The following is a 23,413-nucleotide window of genomic DNA, read 5'->3' on the forward strand; positions in this document are numbered from 1 at the left end:
GCTGCGTAACGGAGAAGCCCTGATGCAACTGGGTGAACAGCCTCAAAACACGCAACCATGCTAGAGATGGCCATGACAAACAATGTACTAGCTCATACTTCATAAAGTTACCAGAGACCTGCCTGATATGCAGCAGCTTACTGAACAGCACTGCTGAAATGAGGTTTTGCCTTTCTTAACATTAACAACTGTTACTGTCCGACACAGCACAGAACTTATGATTGAAACAAAGAAAGAAAAGCAGGATGTGAGTTCTCCAAACATCATGGGTTAAAAATTATTAGAGCAAATGTTCTCAAACTTAGGTCCTTTCAGGCAAACACATTTTACAATGAGTAATTTTGAATTATATTCCATCATTACATATTACTTTTGATCCACAAGAAAATTTTTTGACCACTAGCCACCAGCATCGAGACCAGTGGGAGTATTTCATTTACCACTGAGGGTGGGTTTTTTGAGCATTTAACTAATGAAACTGTAGCATTATATAAATCACTCCTGAGACATCCTCTGCACATGACTCAGGAATGTGGGTTCATAAATAATTTGCCTTTAGAGGAAGAACGTAAATATATACATATTTTCATTTCAATAAAAAAAAATCTGGTTTGTAACAACATTGCTCTGCAAGAGCATAAAGGGAGCTCCACTAGCTGGGTATTTTAACAACCATTTCCTCTGAGTCTCAGTTCAAATCTGAAATTTACAGTCAGCATTTTTGAGGCCTCCAGATAACTCTGAAAATTAAAAAAAAAAATCCAACCAACCAACTGGAAAAATCCAAACCAAAAACCGAACCCCAAATCTACTCTCTAAATCAAAACGGCAGATGAAAATCAAGGCAGGCAGGGATATCATAAAGTTATCGTTACATATTTTGCATCCATTCAGTTCCCAAAGGCAAGGTTCGCTATCAACTTTGTGTGAAGAGAAAAGGTTGTAAAAGGAAACTTAAAACTGTCAGGTTAAATATTTTCCCTGCATGACTCACCCCATTTAGATTCTTCTGCTAACTGGGGAGAAGCCGTTAGTAACACGTGTCTTATTAATGCATTACTGGCTCCTCTAAAGGTAAGCCCACATCTGTCACACGAAGTGATTGTGTTAGGGTGAAGAAGAAAGTATAAACTTGTCACCATGTCCATGGTTCCACAGCAGAAGGTGATTCTGGAAGCACCTGCCTGCCTTCCCCGAGTTGGCTCTTCCATCCACTCCCACCCAACACCACACCCCACCTCACTCTCTTTCACGCACAAAAGAGACCACAAACCCAACTACTTCCACTACGTCTAGAAGAAACTGCAAAGCGATGCCTTAACTGAGCCGTACTGACATGAACCCAGCCCAGCCACCTCCCACACAACGGGGCACACCTCCATACTGTTTCCTAAGCGCTCGTCTTTACTCTTGGCTGTCGCTTAACCCTCCCTTGAACATGAAACTTCTCCACACTGAAATCAGGCAGCTGTGTTAGTGGTGGTGAAACTCCAGTACCTTGTACTTCGTATTTGCGGGAATGTTGGTTTTCCAGCGCACTGTGTAGTAGCGAGCATCCGTGATCTTCTGGTTCTTCGGCAGAGAGTTGTCTGCCCAAGTGATCCGTATGGTGTCATGGCTCAGAATGGAAGCCTGAACTCCCACCGGGGGCATCATGGGAGACGGATCTGGCACTGGAGTGTATGGAGCATTAATAACAAACAAATCAACCTCGGAAGTGTCTAGGGAATTGATGGGTAAAAAGTAGTGTATTATAATTAAAAAGAGAGAAGGTGGCATTTTAATGTAAACAAAAAACAAAAAAGGGGAAATGCAGGGTAGTACAATGAAATGAAAGGTGAGAAATGGAGAAAAAGAGAGAAAAGCCAGAGTTAATAGGTGACATTAGACTGGCTAATAAAATTACTCTTGCATCCTGTTCCCTTAAGACAGTAAGACCACGGATACACGCTAACAAATATACCTAATCACACTAGTGTTCAGTGCATTCAACCACGGCCTAAGAACCCCAAACGTACAGAAATGTTAACTTTGACTTTAGTTGCCTTGGAATGTCCACCAGTTCCTCTTCCAGAAAACAATGAGGAGGAAGAAGAGCTGGACTCCTTCTAGATGGACAAATGCAACTTCATAAAAGCTACGGGGAACTCCCATCATCTTTTAAAGAATGTTAACAGCAATCAAGTTCCCGGTATCATATGAATTTGTAATAACTGAAGAAACTGCAATTCTAATGTCCTCTAGAAAATCTGTACAAATTCCTGCTCTTCAGCAGACTAAACCAAACAGCAGCGTTAACTTCTACACAAAATAGTTAAGTAGTGTTAACAGCCTAGAAGGGAGCACAGTGAGACACAGCATACTAATAGCTCACTTGCAAACAAATTTCTCAGCTTAAAATATTTTATTAATGTATTACAAGACAAAAAAAAACCCCAAACCAAACCAAAACCAAGAACTTGTTTAGTGTACGTGACAGCAGGCTGAGACTTGGACAAAGAAAATGCAGGCATCGGGTTCAAAAGCTCAGCGTGAAAGACAAAAAGGAAAATCTATACTTGTCCATAGAAACCAAAATAAGGGCCCTGCCTTTAGAACCGCACCCACACAGCTTGCGCTAACGTAGTGGTAACTCTTCGAATAAGAACATCTCTAAGTATTTGAAAGGTAAGTTCTGTAATTTAAAAATGAAACCAATTTTAGGTGGTTTAATAAAGAGGTGAAACGTACGAGGCGATCACTGCAACAGTGCGGCCGGTCAGTTAAAGCAACGGAGGTACTTGGTGACACTGGCAAGAAGCCTCTGCCAGGACACACCGTCACGCTGTAGCTGCTGTGCCCGTTGCCGACTGCCAGCCGTGCAGAGCTTCGAAGCAGCCCCTCGCCCTTACCTGAGTGAGGCCTGGTCACCGCGCTCTCATAGAGAGGGATGCCTTCCCCAACGTTGTTAAACGCCTTCAGAGTTATGACATAGTGGGAGCTTGGGTCTAAAGGGGGAAAAAAAGCGTCTTTTTAGGGCAAGCGGTTAGTGAATTCTATTTTCTGCTTCTCCAGATTATCTTTGTTCAGTATTTTATTTTTTAACCAAAGCACATGAAATAACTAGATTAAATTTGAATGAGAAAGTCTCCATACAGACCTTCTGTTAGTGTTCAACAGTTCTCATACAGCAGAAGTCTACAGTCCCAGCAAATCTACCTTAAGTACAGTCAAAATAGTAGTGAGGAAAAACACTTTAAAATGAGCGTTCTAAGTTGCTCTACTATAAATTTACTCAACTAACTCCAATTTTATGGAACTTTTCAATATTTCACAAAACGAACATTTATTTTGCTGTCAGCATATTTTACCTACCACAGAGAATTCTATGTTTTTCTTTTCAAGTAGATGCCACTGTATCTTGGTGACATTTTAGTTTCTTTTTTGCCTGAAGCCACCTGCTCTGCAGCTCCAGAAGGAGAATAAGGGAATGCTGCTCAGCAGTTTTTGTAATAAGCATCGAAGGGAAACCATCAAATCAAAATGCACTACGCTTCAAACTTGAATTCAGGATTCTGGGACTGGGGTTTTTTTCATTCCTCTGCCTCTTTCTCTATCATCAGAAAACTGAGTGTATTTAAAATTTATCAACAGTTTGGCATCTGGTATAATATCTGAATAAGGAAAAAGATCCTTTTAAAACCATGCATGAGGTTCATTTATTTATAATACCATAATTAGAAAACAGTACCACGAGAGGTACAGCTTGGGCAGTGATGTTAATTCGCTCCCCTTACCTAAGTTTTCAATGGTGTAGTATCTCTGCTTATAATCCACCTTGACGGTCTGCGCATGAGGGCTGCCAATGCCATACCCTATGGCATAGCCCCTCACCACGATGTTCTGGTTTTCAGGTGGAGTCCAGCTTACCACGATACTGGTGACAAGCGGGCGGACATGTAAGGAACTTGGAACTTCAGGAACACGAGTTTCTGTTAAAGAGAAGTGATGGATTTAAAGGATTTCTCTCAAATAAAGGTAATGACACAAAGAGCCATGAGCCAGTCAGGTCAAACGTAGCACTTCTACGTTGCATCTGTACTGAAATGAGTATGCTCCAAAGGAGAGAGCGTCATGGCACTAGAGAGAGCAAAGAACTCTAATAAGCAGAAGAAAATTAACATAGTCTCGTATACTAATATACTTTAATAGATCCTCTCCTTAATAGAAGGGACAGTCGTACTGAAGAAAAGTATCAGATCTGCTTCAAGGCAGACTTTTTTGATGTTTGTGCATGTTCTTTCCAATTTGTAATTTTTCAAAATACGCATTATATCTATCACGTCCTTCCCTCCACAAAGCAATCTACTTTTACTTCCATCATATTACTTGTGGGCATTCAAATAATTATATCAAAAACACCCCAGTGATCAAAGAAAGGTTCCTGAGCTCCTTGTAGGATTAAAGAGAATATTCCAAAGCTCTAAGAACTGTCAGTAAACTGGCTATTGCACATGCTGCCAAGGGTTCTTCTGATTGGTCCTACACTTGTCGCTGTGTAAATCCTTGGGTCTCTTTAACATAACGCACAAAACACATGCAGGGACTACACAACCAAACCACAAAATACTCATACAGTCCATATCAAATGTCCAAACCCTACCCCCACAGCAACACCAATCTCACCCCAACCCAACAGAGAGCTGGAATGTGGGTCCTTAATAACAAGACTTCCACAATATGTCACTCTAATCCCCTCATATTGTTACCAAAAGGGTTTTTCCCCACTGTTGACTGAACTTAAAAGGAATCTAAAAGCACAACTGTACCTACTGGTGTCCATACCTTTGTTTAACTTCTCACAAATTAAATAAGTCCTTTTGTCAGGCCACCGGAGCCTGCCGTATGCTGACGGATTATAAATAATTCTGGGCAACAGTACGCTGAGTTCCCCACTCTAAAATAAAATCAGTTCAGAGAGTTCTGCAGGGATTTCATTTTAATGAAACACACTGCATTTATCTAAAAACATTTAATAAAGCACCACAACAGGATTATTTGGATCATAATGTGCCATGGGCCTGCTAGCCCTGGGAGTTTATCGTCTTCAGCTGGCACGGCTGATCAATTAAAGTTCACAACTATTAAATACAGAAAAGCTACAGAACTGCAATATAAGAGATGACATTTTTAACTGCACAGAAGTTAGTGCACTGGGGATAAACTCTGCAGAACTGTTTAACACCTCTCGTATATGTGCTCCTGGTGGGACTTGCACCGGCTCTGCAAAACTACACAGCCCTACTAACGCTGCATTGCAACAGTCTGGCTCCCATTTACATTGATAAGAGTTTTAAGTGATTTTTTTTGTATTTAAATTCCAAAAGCAGCCATGGAACAAAAAGGAACTATGCCTTCCATGTCTATTGAAACTGAAGATCAGCTGTAAATACATTTGCATGGTGTTAAAATTATCCACGTGAGCTTACTAAAGCAAGAAAAGTAAAAAATATACATCTTCTTTCCAGCATACACAGATATCTCCTCCATGTATGCAGGACGCTAGGAAAGCCATGTTACATTGTCTAAACTGTGAATTTGTATTCCTTGGTTCATTGTAAAGCACATGCATAAAAAAGGTCAGGTGGCCTGCAAGGACACCGCAACATTCCGATTTGGAAAGTATTAAAATTATCAACACAGAACGAAAGGGTTTTTTATTTCTCCCTCCTCCTGTCCTATTTAAATGTAACCCTGATGCTATCCTCTGGCAAGTCTTGTTAACTTCAATTTCAAAGCAGAGCACATAGTCATCACCTCGTGTTAAGTGCTGCCTATTTACAGAGCTCTGCTTCAGTCTGGGGAACTAGTGGTTTCTCAAAGCTGCCAGGTTGTGTCATACCCAGTTAGAGGAAGACGGACACATAGACGAAAGCAATTTAACTCTAAAAAGTAATTTTAAATAACTACAGAACTGAACTCTACTGTTAATGTCGGGTTTGTGCTTAAGCAACGGAGAGCAAGCAGGAAGAGGACAAGTATTAAGTTGAGCATCAACTCTGCATAATGCAAAGACTGAAGCGTGGGCTGTCAAGGGCTTTCCCCAGCTGGGGGCTGAAGCAAGCTCCCAACAGCGTAGAGCAAATATTGAAGCTCTTTCATTATTCTGCCTTCTTCCAGCTGCCAGTACTGCTGAATCTCAGCCCACACAGATGTGAAAGACATTACGGGATCCTGCAGCATTAAGCTGGAATGACCCTCCAGCTGCTTTAACAAAGCCAAGAGGGAGACTGGCCTGCAATGAGCGTAGGTAACTAGTGTGCAACAGCACTCACTGCACGCTTGTCTGAAATCAGAACGGTCTACCCAGAATCATCAGCTCTGCAGAGATCTGCCCCAGCCACCCTTTCAAAAATGGCACTTCTCCAATTTCAGTTGATTTTAGTCAGGTTCTGAGAGACGCTCACAAATCTGCTCATTTGAATTCTACCAGAATCAAGTTCCCACTTGCAAATTATTCCAGTGTAGTAAATACCAAACATCTGGACCAACTATCAAAGTTCTTTTCACAGAAATTCTTCTACTTTTATTGTTAAACCCTACACTGGAAAAACAAGATGTTAACATGGTTCTGTACACCACATATCACAAATGCATGGCTTTGGTGGAAAAGGCTTTGCTTTTGATGGAAAATAGGGTCTATACTAGTCTGTCAGCACCGAAAAGATAATCAATCTCCCTTTTCTTCTTCAATAGCAAAATAACAATCACTGGGGGTCAAACATTCTCTCCAGAAAAAGAGTCTAAGCAAAAAAATCAGGAAAAATATTTTAAGAGAGCACGGTACAATGAAACACAGCGGGAAGATTGCAAAGGTCTATGGGTGACAACAACACTTTCCACTGTTCCTTTCCTCCTGTGGCACCTCTCTCACATTCACCGAAGTTTACAACTCCGAGCCTGCAGGCACAGCGCAGGCACCAACGTGACAAGGTGCAGCCAACAGGCCTGCCCCCGGTCAGTCCGCACACGGTACCTCCAAATATCAACCCACCCTCTGCGCTCTCCGAGGCGCGCTCCAACCCTTCCATTAGCATGGCCGAGGTGCCACCTAAATACATAATCACTGTTTTACTTCCCTCAAGGGAAACAGACCTCGTGCCTCTGTTTCAGAGCATGTAAACCCTTGTGTAATTAACAACATGGGTTTTATTAGGAGATAAAAATTGAGCCATTATTATTATATAAATCTTAGAATGTATTATTATTTAAATATTGAAACACTGACGTGGTAATTCATAATTGGGTATTTCTTAGCAGAAAAACTAGTGCCAACACACAGTACTAGAAAGTGTAGAAGCAGGGTTTAATTTCAAGCCATTTAATTGACCTGGCAAGAATTCTGTGTTAAAATAGAAATTAATTTCACTTAATTATAAATAAAGCACATTGTATAATAAGAATACAGTAGAAACAATTGAACAAAATCAGATTTGCCTTTAAAAAAGGCAATCAAACTTTGTTGTGCTCTGTCCACAAATTCCAACATCACAAATAGGGTCACACTTATGATCTTACCATCCAGATCGCTCTCAAACGTTTCCGCTGATACCCAGTCGGTAGCTGGTCCAGTACCATTAACCGTCAAGGCAGCTACTCGGAAGCTGTATTCTGTACCTCGTTCAAGACCTAAGAGACAAAGAATATCCAAGGTATCAACACAGGAATCTCACCTGTGAGCAGAGGAATCACAGTTCCTAATTAAAATACAGGTATAACCTGACAGTAAAAAGCCTTTCAGCCCACCAGGGCCACTGAAGCACAACAGGAGGTCAGGACTGGGAGCAGCAGTACCCACAGGGCAGCTCCACTAAGGAAGCTGACACCAGTTAGGGTGTAACAGCTAAACTGTGACCAGAGACACCCAGGGCTGTGACACACTGCAGACTGTCCCTGTGGGCCACTGCTTGCAGGCAGCTTTAATTTCTGGCTATTATTTAGTTTTAAGTGCACAACACCCACATCCGTCTCTAAACCTAGCTGTAGAGTATAGACAGCAAGCGACCAAACTGTGCAAACAGTTTGTTCACTGTCTATAACAGTGTGTAATCAATAATCAAAGCAGTATGGAAGTGCACTCGAAATCTGATATACGGAACTTCTTAAACAGGCTTTGCTGCTGGCAAAAATATACTCTAGTTACAGGCACATAACCCCTCCTCTGTGAGAAAATTGAAACTTACCCAGTCACAGCTGGAGTTTCTGAGAACAAATCAAACCATCTTGTTAAAAAGTACATATTCATTTTCTAGAGGCGTGCAATTTCTTCTCTTTTGACCAACTGTTCATTTACAGAGATTTAAAAAATGAACAAAATGCAGTCTTGCTCCTGTTCTCACGTACTGTTTATTTCTGCTGAACGAAATTCTAGTTCCAGTAATGATATGTATTTTTACTAAGTAATGTACTAGATTAGATTTTTTCAGTGTAGAAAATAAAGAGAGGATATGTTACATTCACGCCAAAAAGAAGGAAAAAGGCTGATGTCAGTGAAACTAGGTGGGATGATTTGCACAGACGCCAGAGGGTCACAGGACTCTGAGCTTGTTGGTGAGCACTGCAAGCCAGAGCACACCCGTGTTATACCCACATGCAAACAGACAGGTCTGCCGAACACCCAGCCAGCCCACATTTCTTCGGCATCCTTCTCCATGCGTTCATTGCTGGTATTTGGGCAGACACGAGGAGCTCAGGACCCTCTTCTCCAAGCAGGCCCTATGACTTTTATAAAGGTTTTAAAAGGACTCGTCCAGTCCACTTGGCAAATCAATGGCAAAATTAGGGCTAGAAAACAAGTCACTAGACTTTAGTTGCCACTAGCCAGCCCATACTACACCTCCCAACCCACAAACGCTCATTTTCATTGCTTTCATTTTTTTCTTCCAAGGCACGAACCCTACATAAACATGTCTCAGCCTCAGCCCACTACAAGCACTTAAACCCCCCTTCTGGTAACAAACGCTTGTGAATAATAGCTCACCTTCAATTAGCTGAAAAAGCTGGGTCCCCCCAATGCTCTCTGTTACATCACTCTTGCGGGAGACTTTACGGTAGCGAATTTTGTAGCCAGTGATTTGTCCACTGTGTGTCCCTGCAGGAGGAGGCTGCCAGTGTAGCATGATGCTCTGCGGAAGGTAGAAGGTCATTACAAAGTCATCGCCTCCCACGCAGCCAGAGAACCTACTCTAGCGCTAACACTTCATGAAACAAGACAGAAAAACACGCACACAGAAAACACTGCATCATCGTACAGTAAAGCATAGGCTATATGTAAAAACTAAAACCCCTACAATTCAGCAGCGGCCCAGGTCATACGTGGCCTGCAGAAGTTCGCCTCAAAGCACTTCAATCCTATTAGAACTTCTGATTCCAATTTCACAAATGGCCCCTTGGGTTCCCTTTCATTTTCTTCAGGTTATCCGAAGATCCATTCTACTTGAGGATCCATCCATCTTTAAGAACTGGTATTTTCTCTAAAGAGTTTAAGTTATCTGAAGTGTAGTTTACGTGCATGAACTTAGTTATTTTTAATCACACAGGCAGCAGAAGAAGGTATTTGGAAGAGTTTTTGAAAAAGGCTTTTAAAAAAAAATCTCCAATCATAATCACTAAAGCCATAATGACTTTTAAAGTGCGCAGGACATTGTAAACGTGCGTACGTGTGCACACACACTGTAAACAGTAGTTAATCAGCACGAACACACCCGAGCTCTCGAGTGTCAGGCTTCTGTGCCTGATTAAACCTCTTTCATAATTAGCCTCCATGCTTTGGTGCATTGTCACTGTCCCCATTGCATTCCATTATGCACAATCCACAACTGGGCTGGAGTTTCTAACGCTTGTTCAAGCCCCACATTGAGATATTCTCCTGTTGGGGGACTCCTACATGAATAGCTGAAAAGCAGCATGGTAGAAAAAAAGACTCAAAACAGCTCTAAAATTTGGTCGATCTAAGACCCACCTACCTTTTATTTACCCATTATGAACAGGAAATTCTCCACATCTTACCTTGGAATTCCGTACCTCCAGCGTTAGATTCTGTGGTGGAGCACTGGGGACTAGAAACATTAAAAGAATTACAACCCCATAATTTCCATATACCATATCAAATACTGTATTTCCACACACAACTACTCTCTGCTGTCCATTATGAAAGCAGAAACCATTCTGGTTTAAGACGCTGTATAAAGTAGCTACAAAGTTCTACCAGAGGTACATTATGGCATACAGTGACTGGCTTGGGAGGATTACGTATTTTCATCACAAAGAACGAACTCACTTTTTATTCAGGTCTTTACTTACCACAGGTATCTAAATAAAAAATGGTTTATATTTAAAGGTACTTCCCACAAACTCTAAGAGATCCCATTCAGTATTTTTCAAAATTAAACCTTTAATTTACACACTTGATTCTGGGAACCCACATTTAAAATTCTGGCCATGGTTTTTATTATCATCATTTTCTGTAACAGGAAAACCTCAGGGTCAACACGTCTCTCTGTGTTACTGAAGAGGTGAAGTGCATCACAGAGATAGTTCCTGCTTTTAAACTTCCACTCTTTGTTAGTTCATTACTACCTGTAGCAACTTGCTGGTCATGACAGTGAAACTCCATTAGACAAAAAGGCCATGCAAGAGAGAACCCGAGACTTCAGTCACAAACGCTATCTCAAAGGCAGAGATAAGAGTTCCCCGATGGGAAGGTGAGGGTCCAGCAAAGCACAAGGACAGGGAAGTAGCACCACAGGGGTAAAGATTGTTCCAGCCTGAATAATGTGTTTTCCAAACAACTCACACCAGCCACAGTCGCTAAGAAAACACTCCTGAGTGCACAAAGTGAAACTAGCTCTGCAGCAAGTGAAAGGTACAGTGGGGTGTCATTAAGTAAATACCCCTCTCCCACTATCCCACAACAGGAATGGAGACAACTAGGATTTGGTTTTCCTTCTCTCTTGTCAGCTGAACTGAGGATTAAGTGCTATCTCCTCTAAAAAGCAACAGAGGTTAAGAGGAGGAAATGAAGTACAGCTATGCTTTTTTTGCCGTTTGTCTGGTTTACGCAGTTGGTGCCTACTTTCAGAACAACCTTAGAAGAAGTCATGGGTTTCACAAGGAGCGATTAGTAATTAATGCACATATTGCAAACGTGGTGAGAGAACGACAACCAGTAGGACACGGGGAAGGACACCTGCGTGTGAATACATTCATAAACATGTATCACCATGTGCACAGTTCGTTTGTACGAACGTAAGCTTCAACTCAGACCAGATTAAGAATTTAACCAGGCCAAAAAATAAAATGGATTTCCTATGGGCTGATATTCCACGCTTTGATAGGAAAGGCCCAGCCTCATGCGGTATGCTGGACAGTAACCACCCAGGCAGGAGGAGCACGACATGCCAATGGCTCAGAGAGATGGCAAGGACCAGCTGGCGAGGGAAATGCCTTGGTCAGGGTGTGATGCAGAGATCACATTTCTAGCTGTAACACATGATTGCTTTCCATAGATCAGGAAGAGCATGAGAAGAGAAGCAATCCTTACGAGCAGCACATAAACCTTGGTTCAAATCGTAATACCTGAAGAACTACCCTGCAACAAACCACCGCCACAGATTAGGAGCAAAAACCTACATAAAAATGCAGAACCTTGTTAAACAGAAGCTAAGGAAGCTTAGTAAGAAATCTCTGCAGGAAACATGGAGATTGCTTACAGACACCACAGTAAGAAATCACAAGAAGAAAATGTGCGGCACTCATCCAGAAAGATTTGAGAGGCTGAAGGGGGAGAACAGCACGGTTAAGCAGCAGGGTTATATGATTGTAAGAAGCAAGATGACATCCTTCAGAAAGCTTTAGGAAATAAATTTCTGTAGGTTAAAAGTGAAAATGTAAGTTGGGCCAGAAAGAACTTTGAGAAAACTTGAAAGTGACATTACAACTAACAATAAATTCTTCTTCAAACAAGTAAGGAGCTGGAAGCCCTTTAGAGAAATTGTAAAGTTAGCAAATGGCCAGGGCATGAGAGAAAGAGATAAGGCCACACAACTATCTTCTTTGCATTTGTGCTGAGTGAAAGGAAGAGGAGAGGTTTCCATGACACCCTTTACAAGGGTCTCTCAAACTGAAATGTCAATATAAGGGATTATGGAAGAGTTGGACATAGCAAACAGCAGCATGTTGCCAGGGTTAGATGCTCTTCACCCAGGATTTCTCAAGGAACTTGGGAACGAAACAGTTGCAAGGCTTGTATGTAACCTCTCACAAGTCACCTTGGTACTGGGAGATGGTATTTAAAAGGGGTCCCATTTGGGAAACTTCAAGCAGTAAGTCAGAAACATGTATTAGGCAAATAAACTGAAGCTACAATAAAGCATGACATTTATAGATACATGAGCAGTAATATGTGTTTGTCGCTTTTTAAAGGGAAATCCTGTGCGTCGCAGACCAGCTGGACAGCTCTTAAGAAACGAAGCGACGAGGGGATCCTTGCTGGAGTAACAACTGGTTAAAAGAACGGAAAGAGAAGGTAGGAACACACGTGGTGGGAGACAACCTGTGGAGCCCCACCGTGGTGGGTGCCCAGAGCCCTGTTGCTCAACACACTTGTAAGTGATGAAAGGGGGATGAGCAGCGAGGTGACAAATGCTAGCACAGACAAGATCTGATGGTGAAGAACTGCAGAAAGACCGCAGGACATTTTGTGCCTGGATATTAAAGTGACAGATGAAATTCATGGTGGATAAAGTCACACACATGGGAAAAATGATCCTACCTCTACATGCACAATGATGGCTCTAAGACCACCAATTCCACTAAGATCTGTGTACCCCAAAAATGTCACCTCAGTGCTCAGTACGAGCCAAAAACATCAGTCAAGTGCTACCAATTACACACTTGCACCTTTGATACAATTTTGGTCCCCTCTACCTCCATTTTTAAAAGCACATATGAGGAAAGAAACCTAGAAAAAAGTTCAGAAAAGGGCACTGAAGGTTGAAACAGCTTCCACAAAAGGAATGGCTAACCACCTCTGTGACTCTGGAATCTGGAGAGGAGCCGAATGAGGGAGAATACAGCAATATAAAGTGAGGAGTGGGACAGAGAGGGCTGGTGGACACTGGTTAGTCAGTTATTTCAGGCAGTATGGCTATAGGCGACAAATGGTGCTGACATACAGCAGGTTCAAAACAGCCAAAAAAGAGTGATTTTTTCATAGAAAATGTATTTGTAGAATCTTTGTCCCCTTAATGTTGTTGATGATAAAAGCTGGTGTGGGTTAAAGAGGATGCTGACAGTAAAGTTAACTGCTCATTCTACAGTTGTTCATAGATCAAGATGTGCTCACATTACCTCTTTATCTGCCTGACAGAAAACACTGTTACCACTCCCTGCTTTCATCACTATATGTGGTTGATCTCATAGTATCTGTGCTGAGTCCAAACAAAGGCAGGCAACGTTTCCCATATAACCACAATTAAAACGTCCCAAAAGCAAAAGTCTGATGATATGGAAAAACATTACAGAACCTAAACCACAGAGTTGTTGTACTCGATATCCTTGTTTTTCTGTCTGCTCTTGCAAAGTGCTTTGTAGACTCAGTAACCCATGAAATAAATGACCGATGCTGAAATGAAGGACACCATTGTTTAGAAATCGGAATACCTGATACTTTTGTAGATTTGGCAATTTTCCTTCACCCAATTTGAAAAGCCTCGGGGGGAACTCTGACCACGTATGGCCATACCCAACAACGACATTATTAATAAAACAGGGCAACGATGAACAAAAACCATAGAAGTCTGGTTAAAAATTCACCTAAAGGAAATTAACAAATAATTCGGGGGGGGGGGGGGGGGGGGCAAAAAGGCCCAAAGCAGCTTACCGTCTGACAGTGTTCGTACAACAACATCTTGGGTTGAGACTCCAGGGCCGTGTTTATTGTAAGCCACCACGCGGAAACTATACTCCGTGTATTTCTTTAATCCATTAATGGTGTAGGAGAGTCCTCCTACATCAACATCCTGTTCGTACAGAAACAAACAAGCCAAGGTCAGAATCAGGTCTGCAGCTATTATAAACGTCTGAAGACCTTCACTACAGTAACACTCAAAGCCAAGAGCAGGAACAACACCTTTCTGTAGCACCTGCAGATCAAACCCACGGTTTACACACAGCCAGGACTTGTAGAGACGCTAACGGTGAGCTTGCAAGGGAAAACGCTCCCCATCCAGTGTAAATCATAACACAGGCACTGTGTCTGTAAATGAAAAGGGATCTGCAAACGTGCTTGTTAGTAAAAATTATTACTATATGTTGAATAGTAGGATGCAGAAGTAGAAAAGGTAATTCTACCTGAGGAACACAACATTCCCATTTAACAACTGATGTAAAAAATTATTTTAAAAGCTACCAAAAATATTCTTCCCTTCGCTTTTTAAAGCTGGAAACATACTTGTATGTAATCAGATGGGAAATCAAATGATGGGATTAATCCTCCCGGAGTTGTGATTATTCTCAGGTGGCAGCCTGAGTTCTGGTTTACAGAACATACTGGCTTCTTCCCATAGAATCATAAGCAAATTGAATCAATGAGACACTCAGCAGTACCAAGATATCAATCACTGGATCTAAGAACTCAAGAAGTAAGAACAGTTCAGGCCAAGGATCATGCTAAAATCAGCAGTCAGCCTACTTTACTGAAAACCAGCCAACCTATACAAACATCCTTTACGCCATCTCAACCACAACTGTTAAATGCTGACAAAGCTGTTATTCATGTTCTCCTCTCGTGGTGTGATGGACTTCCTCAAAAGCTACTTGCTGATGATGAGTATCTAAATGAAATAGTTTTAATTCCAAGACATACACATTTCACGCTGGATTTACTTTAAATATTTCTGTATTTTAGGCTAAAGGATTCAATCTATCAGAAAAACAAGCACTTTACAAGGTATTCCTAGAAATTTGAGGTAAAAACATAATAAAAGAAAGTGGCATTGTGTACCATGTAGGAAGAGCCAGGCTCTGTACCTGTTCAGTGTCTTGCCCCTTCTCCATGTAATAGAGCTTGTAGTTCTGGATTTCTCCATTGCCGGACAACGGCGTTTCCCAGGTGACGGTAACGGAGGTGGGTGAGCCGGCGTACGCTCGGATATTGGGTGCTGGGCCAGGGAGCTGAACTGAAATGTAAGCACGAAACCGCTAGTCACCAAGCCTCACCATTAACATCATCAGTAGCTAATTATTTTAGCATCAACTTCACCATCCATCAACTCCAGTTAAAGGATGGGCGTTTTGTTCACATTTCAGCATTTCACAGGGATTCACTGGGGGTGTAAAGGTGGGACCACATTTCTGAAGGAGATCCTGCTCCCTGGCTCATGTTCCTTTTGTCCTGAGTGACCCTAACAAATGACAGGCTGCATTTTTCTTCAAGTTTTCCTTTTTTTTCTTTCAGTTAATGACAATTTAAAAGTATTCACCTTATAACAGGAAGTTTAGAGAATTTAACAAGGGATGTCTTATCAGTTCTAAATGGTGAGAATAAATCATATAAGCACACCCAACCTGGAAAATAATTTTGAACCTACGGTCTGCAAGTGCAACTTTTAAGAGTACCAGCTTATTCTGGGAAAGAATGGGGAAAACAAAACAAAAAATCAATCCCAAAGCCAGGAAGACTCAAAATATTTACAGCTTACCCTCAGGCTGAGTCGCCACCTTCAGCGGTGCTGAGCTCTCTCCGGGGCCGTGCTTGTTCTGAGCCACAACTCGAAAGACATAAACTGTTTCTGGCATCAGGTTTTGGATCGTCACTTGTGTCTCTCCAGGACGACTTGTATTTTCAACACGTTCCCTTTAGGAAACAAAAGGTTTGGGCACAGAAACAATCATTGATTAGGAGAAGGGTTTTTGAGGGGTAAATAGAAGAATAGTTGCTACTAAGATGTAACCTGTTTGAATATATCTAATGTGTTAATGACGTGGTTATTTATACTGCACTGACCGCGTGATGTTAACAAGAATATGCCAACATTGCTGGTGACAAACAGCTTCTAATTTTATAACTTCTCTTCGGAAAAAAAATACGCACTGAAGAAAAGAATAAATTATACTTGACATCACAAAATTAGAAGTAGTTTCTTTGTTATTCTCATAACAGCGTGTGATAATTCATAGTGACAGTTTATCCCACTACTCTGAAGCCAGAAGAAGAAATATTTGAGCAGCATACACAGAGTCTGCCGAGATTTAAGGTATTTTTGTTAATATTGTGGGGCTGCCTTTTGTGTATTTTGCAAAGAAGCTGTTTTAATGTATTCTTCTACTTCCAAACTTTACTTAGCCTCCCTAATATTTAGATTTTTTAAAAACATCCCGGGCTGTGACTCGCCTACGCCCAGGCAGCCAGCTGGGGCATTTACACGATTACCACACAAGTAGCAGAGTCGACGAAAGGCAGCGCTGGCCCGTGGCTCCGCCGCGCTCATTCAGCCCGACGCAGCGGCTCACGCTTGTATTGGGCACATGAGAGGGGCTTCTATCGGAGCGGCGTGAAGATGCTCACCTCCAGCAACGCCGAGGAGCCAGCCCCGGCTACTGGACCCCCCAGTTTATCTGGCAGCGCCCAAAGAAAGAGTGCGCTGTGTGGGAACGAGCGTTTCCGCTAGGCTCAGCAGAAAGGCCGGCATTTTGCAAGCCAAGAGCTGTGATCCAGCTGGAAGGGCACACTTTGTGTGCAGAGGCAACCAGAAGGATCATTGCCCTGCGCTTAGTGACCCCCGCTGCGCCCCAGCCAGGGGAACCGGCTGCTCCAGCCCTGCCTAAGCACCGTCTCACGCCGAGCGCAGTTCAGGAAACTCGATCGGTTCTTATCAAGCCCAGGATCGAGGGGAAGATTAAAAGATTAATCATCAACTAACTACAGCCTTTATGTCCAACACACGGCTGCTGGCACGTGAATGTCCACAGAGCTACTCCTGGGTAACAACCCCTCCTTACTGTCCTTCCCTGGAAAGAAGCTACCTACTGCCTGTAAATACAAACAAAAGTGGCATTACGAAAGAAGAAAGCAAAAACTTCCCCACTGAGAAGAGAAAGGGAAGATGTGACTGCTTTGAATACAACCCTTTCCCTTTTGTCTGCTAGACTTTGTTAGCTCTACAGCAGAGGGCAGACGATTCTCATCCCGATGATTAGCTGCTATTAAATCACTTTTAATGCAGAAGCCCAGGCAAAATTATTCCACAATCTCACCTCTCCTACCTTCCAGCCATTATGCTTTAGTTTATATAATGGAAATATGATGCCAAAATCCCCATTTTTAATTTATTTCTTTTTAAATCAACTGGTATGGTTTATTTAGCATAACTTGGTTGAAAATATTTTGAAATCCCCATTGATCTCTGCACTATTACACTGTATCTACACAGAGGGAAACAATACGCTTACTGTAACTAAAGATCTATTTAAACACATTTTCTAGAATATTCTCCTTCATGGAAGCTGAGCTAAAATGGCATTGCATAAACAGCTTGATTTATCTCTGATTTTTATTAATTTCCATCGTTAAATGAGCAGCGTCATTATAGCGTATTTGAATTGAAAACATTTACAAAAGATTTTTCTTCTTTTAATGTTTATAAAGTATTTTTTGCAAGAAAGAAGCTGACAGAGAAGCGAGACACACACTAAGGAAATATCATACCCACCACAAAACTGGGCGGGCAGGGAAAAGGATAAATATTTTCCCTCGGTAACTTTTGCAGTTACAGCTGGTGCAAAATGTTTGCTTGAAAACCCATTTTCAAATGGATAGTTTCCTTTAAGATGGGTCTTAGACGCAATAATGGCATTTGAAAACCCAGAGTAAGTGCCAGCTGATTCACAGCTGTGGAATAACACTCGCCTGCCACTGACATGCAAAATATATTGCATTTTCTGCCTCAAGTGTAAATGCACTCACTGATTTTATCCAGAAAAAAATCATCAATCCAATGTTATTATTTAAAATTACAAAAAAATAGAAATTATTTTAATGGAAAGTTAACATTTATTAAAAAATAGAGAGACACATCAAAGTATTGCAATTTTCAGTAATAACTGTGCCTTCCCTCACAACAGTATGTTAAAAATATGTTGAGATTAATCTAATTAAGTGCTACATGAATCTCTCATTTATGCGCTTTCTAAGGAGCCCTGAGCACCTTTCACAAGCTCTGATGTGTTTTGGTGGGCTTAATAGGTAACAAAACAGATGGTCTATAGGAAGAACTGTATTACCCTGCAGAACATTATGACTATTTAACTCACTGCAGTTTAATGCCCAGATAAAGAGCTTTGTAAACCAGAGTTAAGGTTCAAAACAGCTATCATGTACCTGGGGGAAAAAGCCTATGGTTCAAAACCAGAAACAAGTGTTAATCTGGAAATGTGAACTTTAAAGTTATACTTACGTATAAAAAACAACCTTCAGGGAATTATTAAAAAGCGAGTATCGTCTGTGCCAGCCGTGTCAGCTGTAGAGCCTGGCAGTGAGCTCAGAGAGACATTCTGACAATGTGATTACACACAATTAAACTCCATTTTCTGTGTTTGATGCACACTACGTTGAACCATGGGTTTAATATTATCTGAATATCTCACACGTGTAATTTGAATATGTTGCTGTACCAGCAACAAGCTAGCTAGTTCTTTTATTTTCATCCAAATCTTGAAAGTTTGGAGTTCTTCTGCCCAAGTGCTTGTCTACAGTTTCACAGAATCAAACCTCCCTTTGCCTCCCCACCACACTGGAATGTTCATACCCTCTTCAGGGGAAGTGTCTGCCACTTGGAATACTAACACAAAGAGGAGATGACGGTGTAACTACACCATTTGTCAGGAAGACAGTAATTTCTATCTGATCAGATTACTTCAGTTCTTCTAGAGGTGTGACAATAAAGCCACAAGACACCCACTTCATTTGTACGTAATTGCCACAATAAAAGCCCCTCTCTGACATCATCAAGCCAACGTGAAGACGTGCCACCAGGTGGTGACGTTCTATAGCCAGTGAAACAGGCAGAAACAAGCCGCCCTCACAGCACAGCTCTTTTCCATGCTTTGAAATGCTCCTGTGCCATAGAAAGTTTCAGTTTCTCTGTTAAAAGAGGAACCTCCAAGTCCTACGGATCTTTATCCTCACGCACTCCTCCCCAGCAGACACTACAAACTATCAAACCCAGCTTTGATCATGCCAGAAGTGACAGAAGCAACCACTACAACTGGCAGCATTTGCATTTTTGCTGTAATTCCCTGTTTGCTGCTGCGTACAGATCTCCTGTAACATTCAACTGAGAGGCCAACAGCTTTCTGCAAGCAGACCCTGAGCTTAAACCGTGAAACCCCGTAATTCCTCTGGGGGCAGGGGCAGAAGGCACCTCTGGGCGGCTGAAGCAGTTGGTGGCATAACGCCGACAAGGGGTACAAGAAGAGCCTCTCGCAGGAGTGCCCCATGATTACGGGGGGGAAATCATGTTCCAGTCATCTTGCTGTCCTCTAAAGAAGTTCAAAGGGCAAAGTTCAGGGACAGCTCACCATGTTTCTGTGTCTATTTCCTTTCACTGCACAGATACAAATAAAAGGAACATAAATCAGCGGTGGTTGAGGCAGCTGATACCTCAGGAACTGCACACATTGTACACTGCAGAGAGATTTAAGCGCTCCTACAATGGACAGTATGAAGATGACTCTCTACAGACCTTTAAAGATGGCTTAGAGATGTCAGAACATCTAGCTAACCCGTTCCATGTTGTACATGGTTTTCTCATTTTTCACGAGCCTGACATAAAAGGTAAATAAATCCAATATCTAGTTTGATCACTGCTCAAATACAAGCGAGGAAGAGACAACTCTCAGGTTATTAAAAGGATCCAATAATGCAAGCAATGAAAATAGTACATGTTGGCAAAAATATGATAGTATGAGGAGATGGTACATATGCACTTAAAACCTCAGCAAAGATATACATGATCATGCGTAATTCAAGGACTACTAAGCCATCATATAAGCAGTGTTTTGTAATGCTGAGGAAGAAAAGAGGGTTACACATCCAAGCTTGACTTCAGAGTTTTCTGATTTCCAACTGCTTAGGTGTGTGTGACATACTCATCTATTTTTTTAATTCAATAACCAACCCATGTTTCCACAAGGCCCAACCAACTGGTCAAAAAGTACCACGTAACATCAAAATGGTAAACAGAACCTTTTTTCTTTCTTTCCTTCTTTCTTTCTTTTTTTTAAAAGTTTTATTGTTCTTATTCTCCAAATCCGGGTTGAAAGGCAGGATTTCACAGTGTTTTCATACCAGTCTGTGAAATGTGCACTACCAACTGCCTTCAGGAGGCATAACAAAAAAACCTCCCAAAAAGCAAAGGAGTGGTAAAGTTGAGAAAACAGCGACTATGTGCTACCAAAAGGCTTTCAGAGCCTACTTTGAACCCTGATCCAGAAGGACACTTAAGCTAACAAAGATCTCATTGAAGTCCATCAAAGCACCTGCTTACATATAAGCACCAGCTTAAGTACTTCACTGTGTAAACCTTCCGTAGACATCATTAACCCAAGCCCATAGGGTTGCTGTGCAAGAACTGGAAACAGCAGTTTCTGCAGATTGTCCTGTCATTTCCTAATTTATTCACCACAAATTATGAGATTCCTCTTACCCTTTGTCCTACACATGCTTTTGGCCCAAGAGGAGTATTTTCTAGATTTCTGTAGTTTAGTATGTAGTGGAAGGGCATGCATTTTGTTTTCTCAAAAGCAGTACAGCGAGAGGCATCAAGCCACCTCTAGCAAATTACTTTCTAAAAACCCAGCAGGTAGAGCGGTTACAACCAGGAACACGAAGAAGAAGCAGCAAGAAGGGCTGGCAAAATCCCACCTTTTTTCCACTTAAGTAAGAATGAATATTACCAAAGTAGTAGGAAAACAACATTTGTGAGGCAACGAAACTTTTACTAAATGCCTCAAATTAATCATCATGAGCCTGGACAAGATGTCTATCCACAGAATTAAGAAAGAGTGGCAATTCACCAGAAGCGTAGCACGTTTTCTGTTGTCTTCCGATGACTTTCTTAACTTTGAGTATAACACCCTGGTCAGTAAGCAGACAGAATTTTCTCTTGAGTAATAAATCTGATAAGCAAGCCACTTTGCAATTAATTAAGCATTGCTCAAATTGACTGTTAGCTCCAACTTCTTCAAACTTATCACAACAATTTGAAACTATAATTCTGAGCAGATCCCATCAGGAAGAAAAATGGGTAGATTGAACTAAACCGTTGGGATAACAGGTCACAAAGTCATGAGCGTTTCACATTCATGAACCTTCTATTTACGGAGATTCCTAGGAGAGACACTTAACCAACACCTACCACAACATTTAACCGACACGTGCCACACTGTTCTCTCTAGGATCACACTACACTTACAGGGTTTTAAAGCATGAAGTGACTGCTTGCTCTCAATAGCACATGGTTTATCTGGAGGGTGTTTCTGTGCCCACCGTGGATGGCATTTATAGCACTGTCAGTGTTCCTGAAGAGGTGTTACAGTCTATGCTTGCTCTTCGTTTCCAAGCAGTCTGCTAAAAGCAGGTAGCAACTGTTGGCAGTCAATCAAAACGTGCACAAGCATTGCCTGTAAGAATATGTATATGCAGCAACAAAGCAAATAAAAATGCCCTTCCTCTAACCAGGGTGCAGGAGGGAAGGGAACACAACCCCTTGGACTCCATAGCCTCTAAGACTTTGAGCATTAAAGACTTGAGGTTGATAGCGCTTTGAAGCAAAGCTAACATGAAGAGTCATGAAAGAGCACGACCCATTTTACACGTTGAGATCTTTACCTGTTTATACCTTCCTTGGTGTAGAAGATTGAATAGGTGAGGTTGTCTCCTTGAGGGTCTGATACAGGCGTCCGCCATGTCAGTCTGATGAAGCGAGTGGAGACGAGGGTGGCCACGACGTCCCGCGGGGCTGAAGGCAATGGTCCTGTTGTAGCTGGTGCTAGATGGTCATTAGTGGCACTGGTCAGTGAAGTGGGAGGTAATGTTGGGATGGCAACATCTTGTCATGTGCAAACATTGGGGAATATGAAGGGCAAACATCACCACGGTTTAAAAAAAGAAAACAGAAAAAAAACACAAAAGAAATAAACAAAACCACGATGGGAAACAAAAGAAAATGAACACACACAAAAAAGGCCATTAAACTGAAGGCTGACATGCAGGCAAAGGTAACTACCGAAAACTAATGGGAAAGATTAAAGGACACGTCACTGTTGAGCAAGCAGACTAAATCTCCATTGTAATGGAAGTGGCAAGGGAAAGGGAAGGGTGAAAACTGAGGATACAATATGACCTCGTAAGAGGACATACCAGCAGCAAACAGTATTTTCATTTCTTCATAAACCAGATGTAATATCAAACATTTACCAATAAAAAAACCCCGCAGACCCAATTTTCTACTTTATTTCATTAACATGCAGAGTTAATTCATACTATTCTCAACCATAAAAAAAATGACAGATGGATACACAGAATCCATTTAAGAAGTGCAGACTCATCCAGGTTGTGCAATTAAACACTGAAGTCAAGTCACATGGTAACTGCTTTCTGCACTGGCTGGGCTCTGCTACTGCCAATGTGAGATGTGGTGACAAACTCGGTATGGCAGTGGGAATACAGGCTTTTTCCTACCTTTCACAAAGGTCACTGTTTTCTTTCCATCAGTGCTTTTCCTCCCTCTCATAACATATATTACACCATTTTACAAAGATACTAACAAGCCTAAACAACTCCTGCTTCATATTATACGAAGACTTTACAAACTTTTTCATGGTGAAGTCATGTCCGTCTTCCTGTATTACGACTCTAAAGCTAGGATAAATCTCTGGGATTACTGCATTAAAAGGTTGGCAAGTTAATGGCACAAGCTGTAACGTACAAATAGCTGTTCTTCAAATCCTATTAAAGCAATCCGTCCAGTAAATCTAACAGTAATATTCTGAGCAGCTGGACCCCAATTACCACAGAGTATTACAGGAAGCACAATTAGTAACAAAATCCTAAAGCTCAGGATACCCTGAATTTTTCTGGATTCTTAACTATTCACCAGGCTTAAGCCACCTGATGACATTTTCCACACGGGAATCTATGCTGCCAAATACATTTTTTTCACTTATTAATTACAGAAACTAACTAAAACGGCTCAGATTTTCCCCAGAAAGAAGTTCAGGACAGCTTCTGTTGAGTGCTGCAGCATCTCCACCTAACATACTACCAAAATATACGGACTTGTCTCTCGATAGACGAGGGGAAAAACGCACACAA

At 41.6% G+C, this 23,413-nt stretch overlaps 1 protein-coding gene across 3 annotated transcripts in view; it reads right to left on the reverse strand.

The window, feature by feature from the left end:
- The window catches only part of NEO1 (neogenin 1), a 206,986-nt gene that overhangs the window by 27,277 nt on the left and 156,296 nt on the right, over window positions 1-23,413 (reverse strand). For all 3 annotated transcript variants that reach the window (XM_086471584.1, XM_086471583.1, XM_086471582.1), the window contains 10 exons: window positions 21,929-22,148; window positions 15,741-15,895; window positions 15,070-15,218; window positions 13,922-14,060; window positions 10,048-10,097; window positions 9,020-9,164; window positions 7,558-7,668; window positions 3,777-3,971; window positions 2,892-2,987; window positions 1,498-1,721 (listed from right to left, as the gene is read on the reverse strand). In XM_086471584.1, the coding sequence (XP_086327710.1) occupies window positions 1,498-1,721; window positions 2,892-2,987; window positions 3,777-3,971; window positions 7,558-7,668; window positions 9,020-9,164; window positions 10,048-10,097; window positions 13,922-14,060; window positions 15,070-15,218; window positions 15,741-15,895; window positions 21,929-22,148 (1,484 nt within the window). The remainder of the gene's footprint in view (window positions 1-1,497; window positions 1,722-2,891; window positions 2,988-3,776; window positions 3,972-7,557; window positions 7,669-9,019; window positions 9,165-10,047; window positions 10,098-13,921; window positions 14,061-15,069; window positions 15,219-15,740; window positions 15,896-21,928; window positions 22,149-23,413) is intronic.

This window comes from Leptosomus discolor, chromosome 11 (assembly GCF_034619465.1).
Source record: "Leptosomus discolor isolate bLepDis1 chromosome 11, bLepDis1.hap2, whole genome shotgun sequence".
Lineage (NCBI taxonomy): Eukaryota > Metazoa > Chordata > Aves > Leptosomiformes > Leptosomidae > Leptosomus > Leptosomus discolor.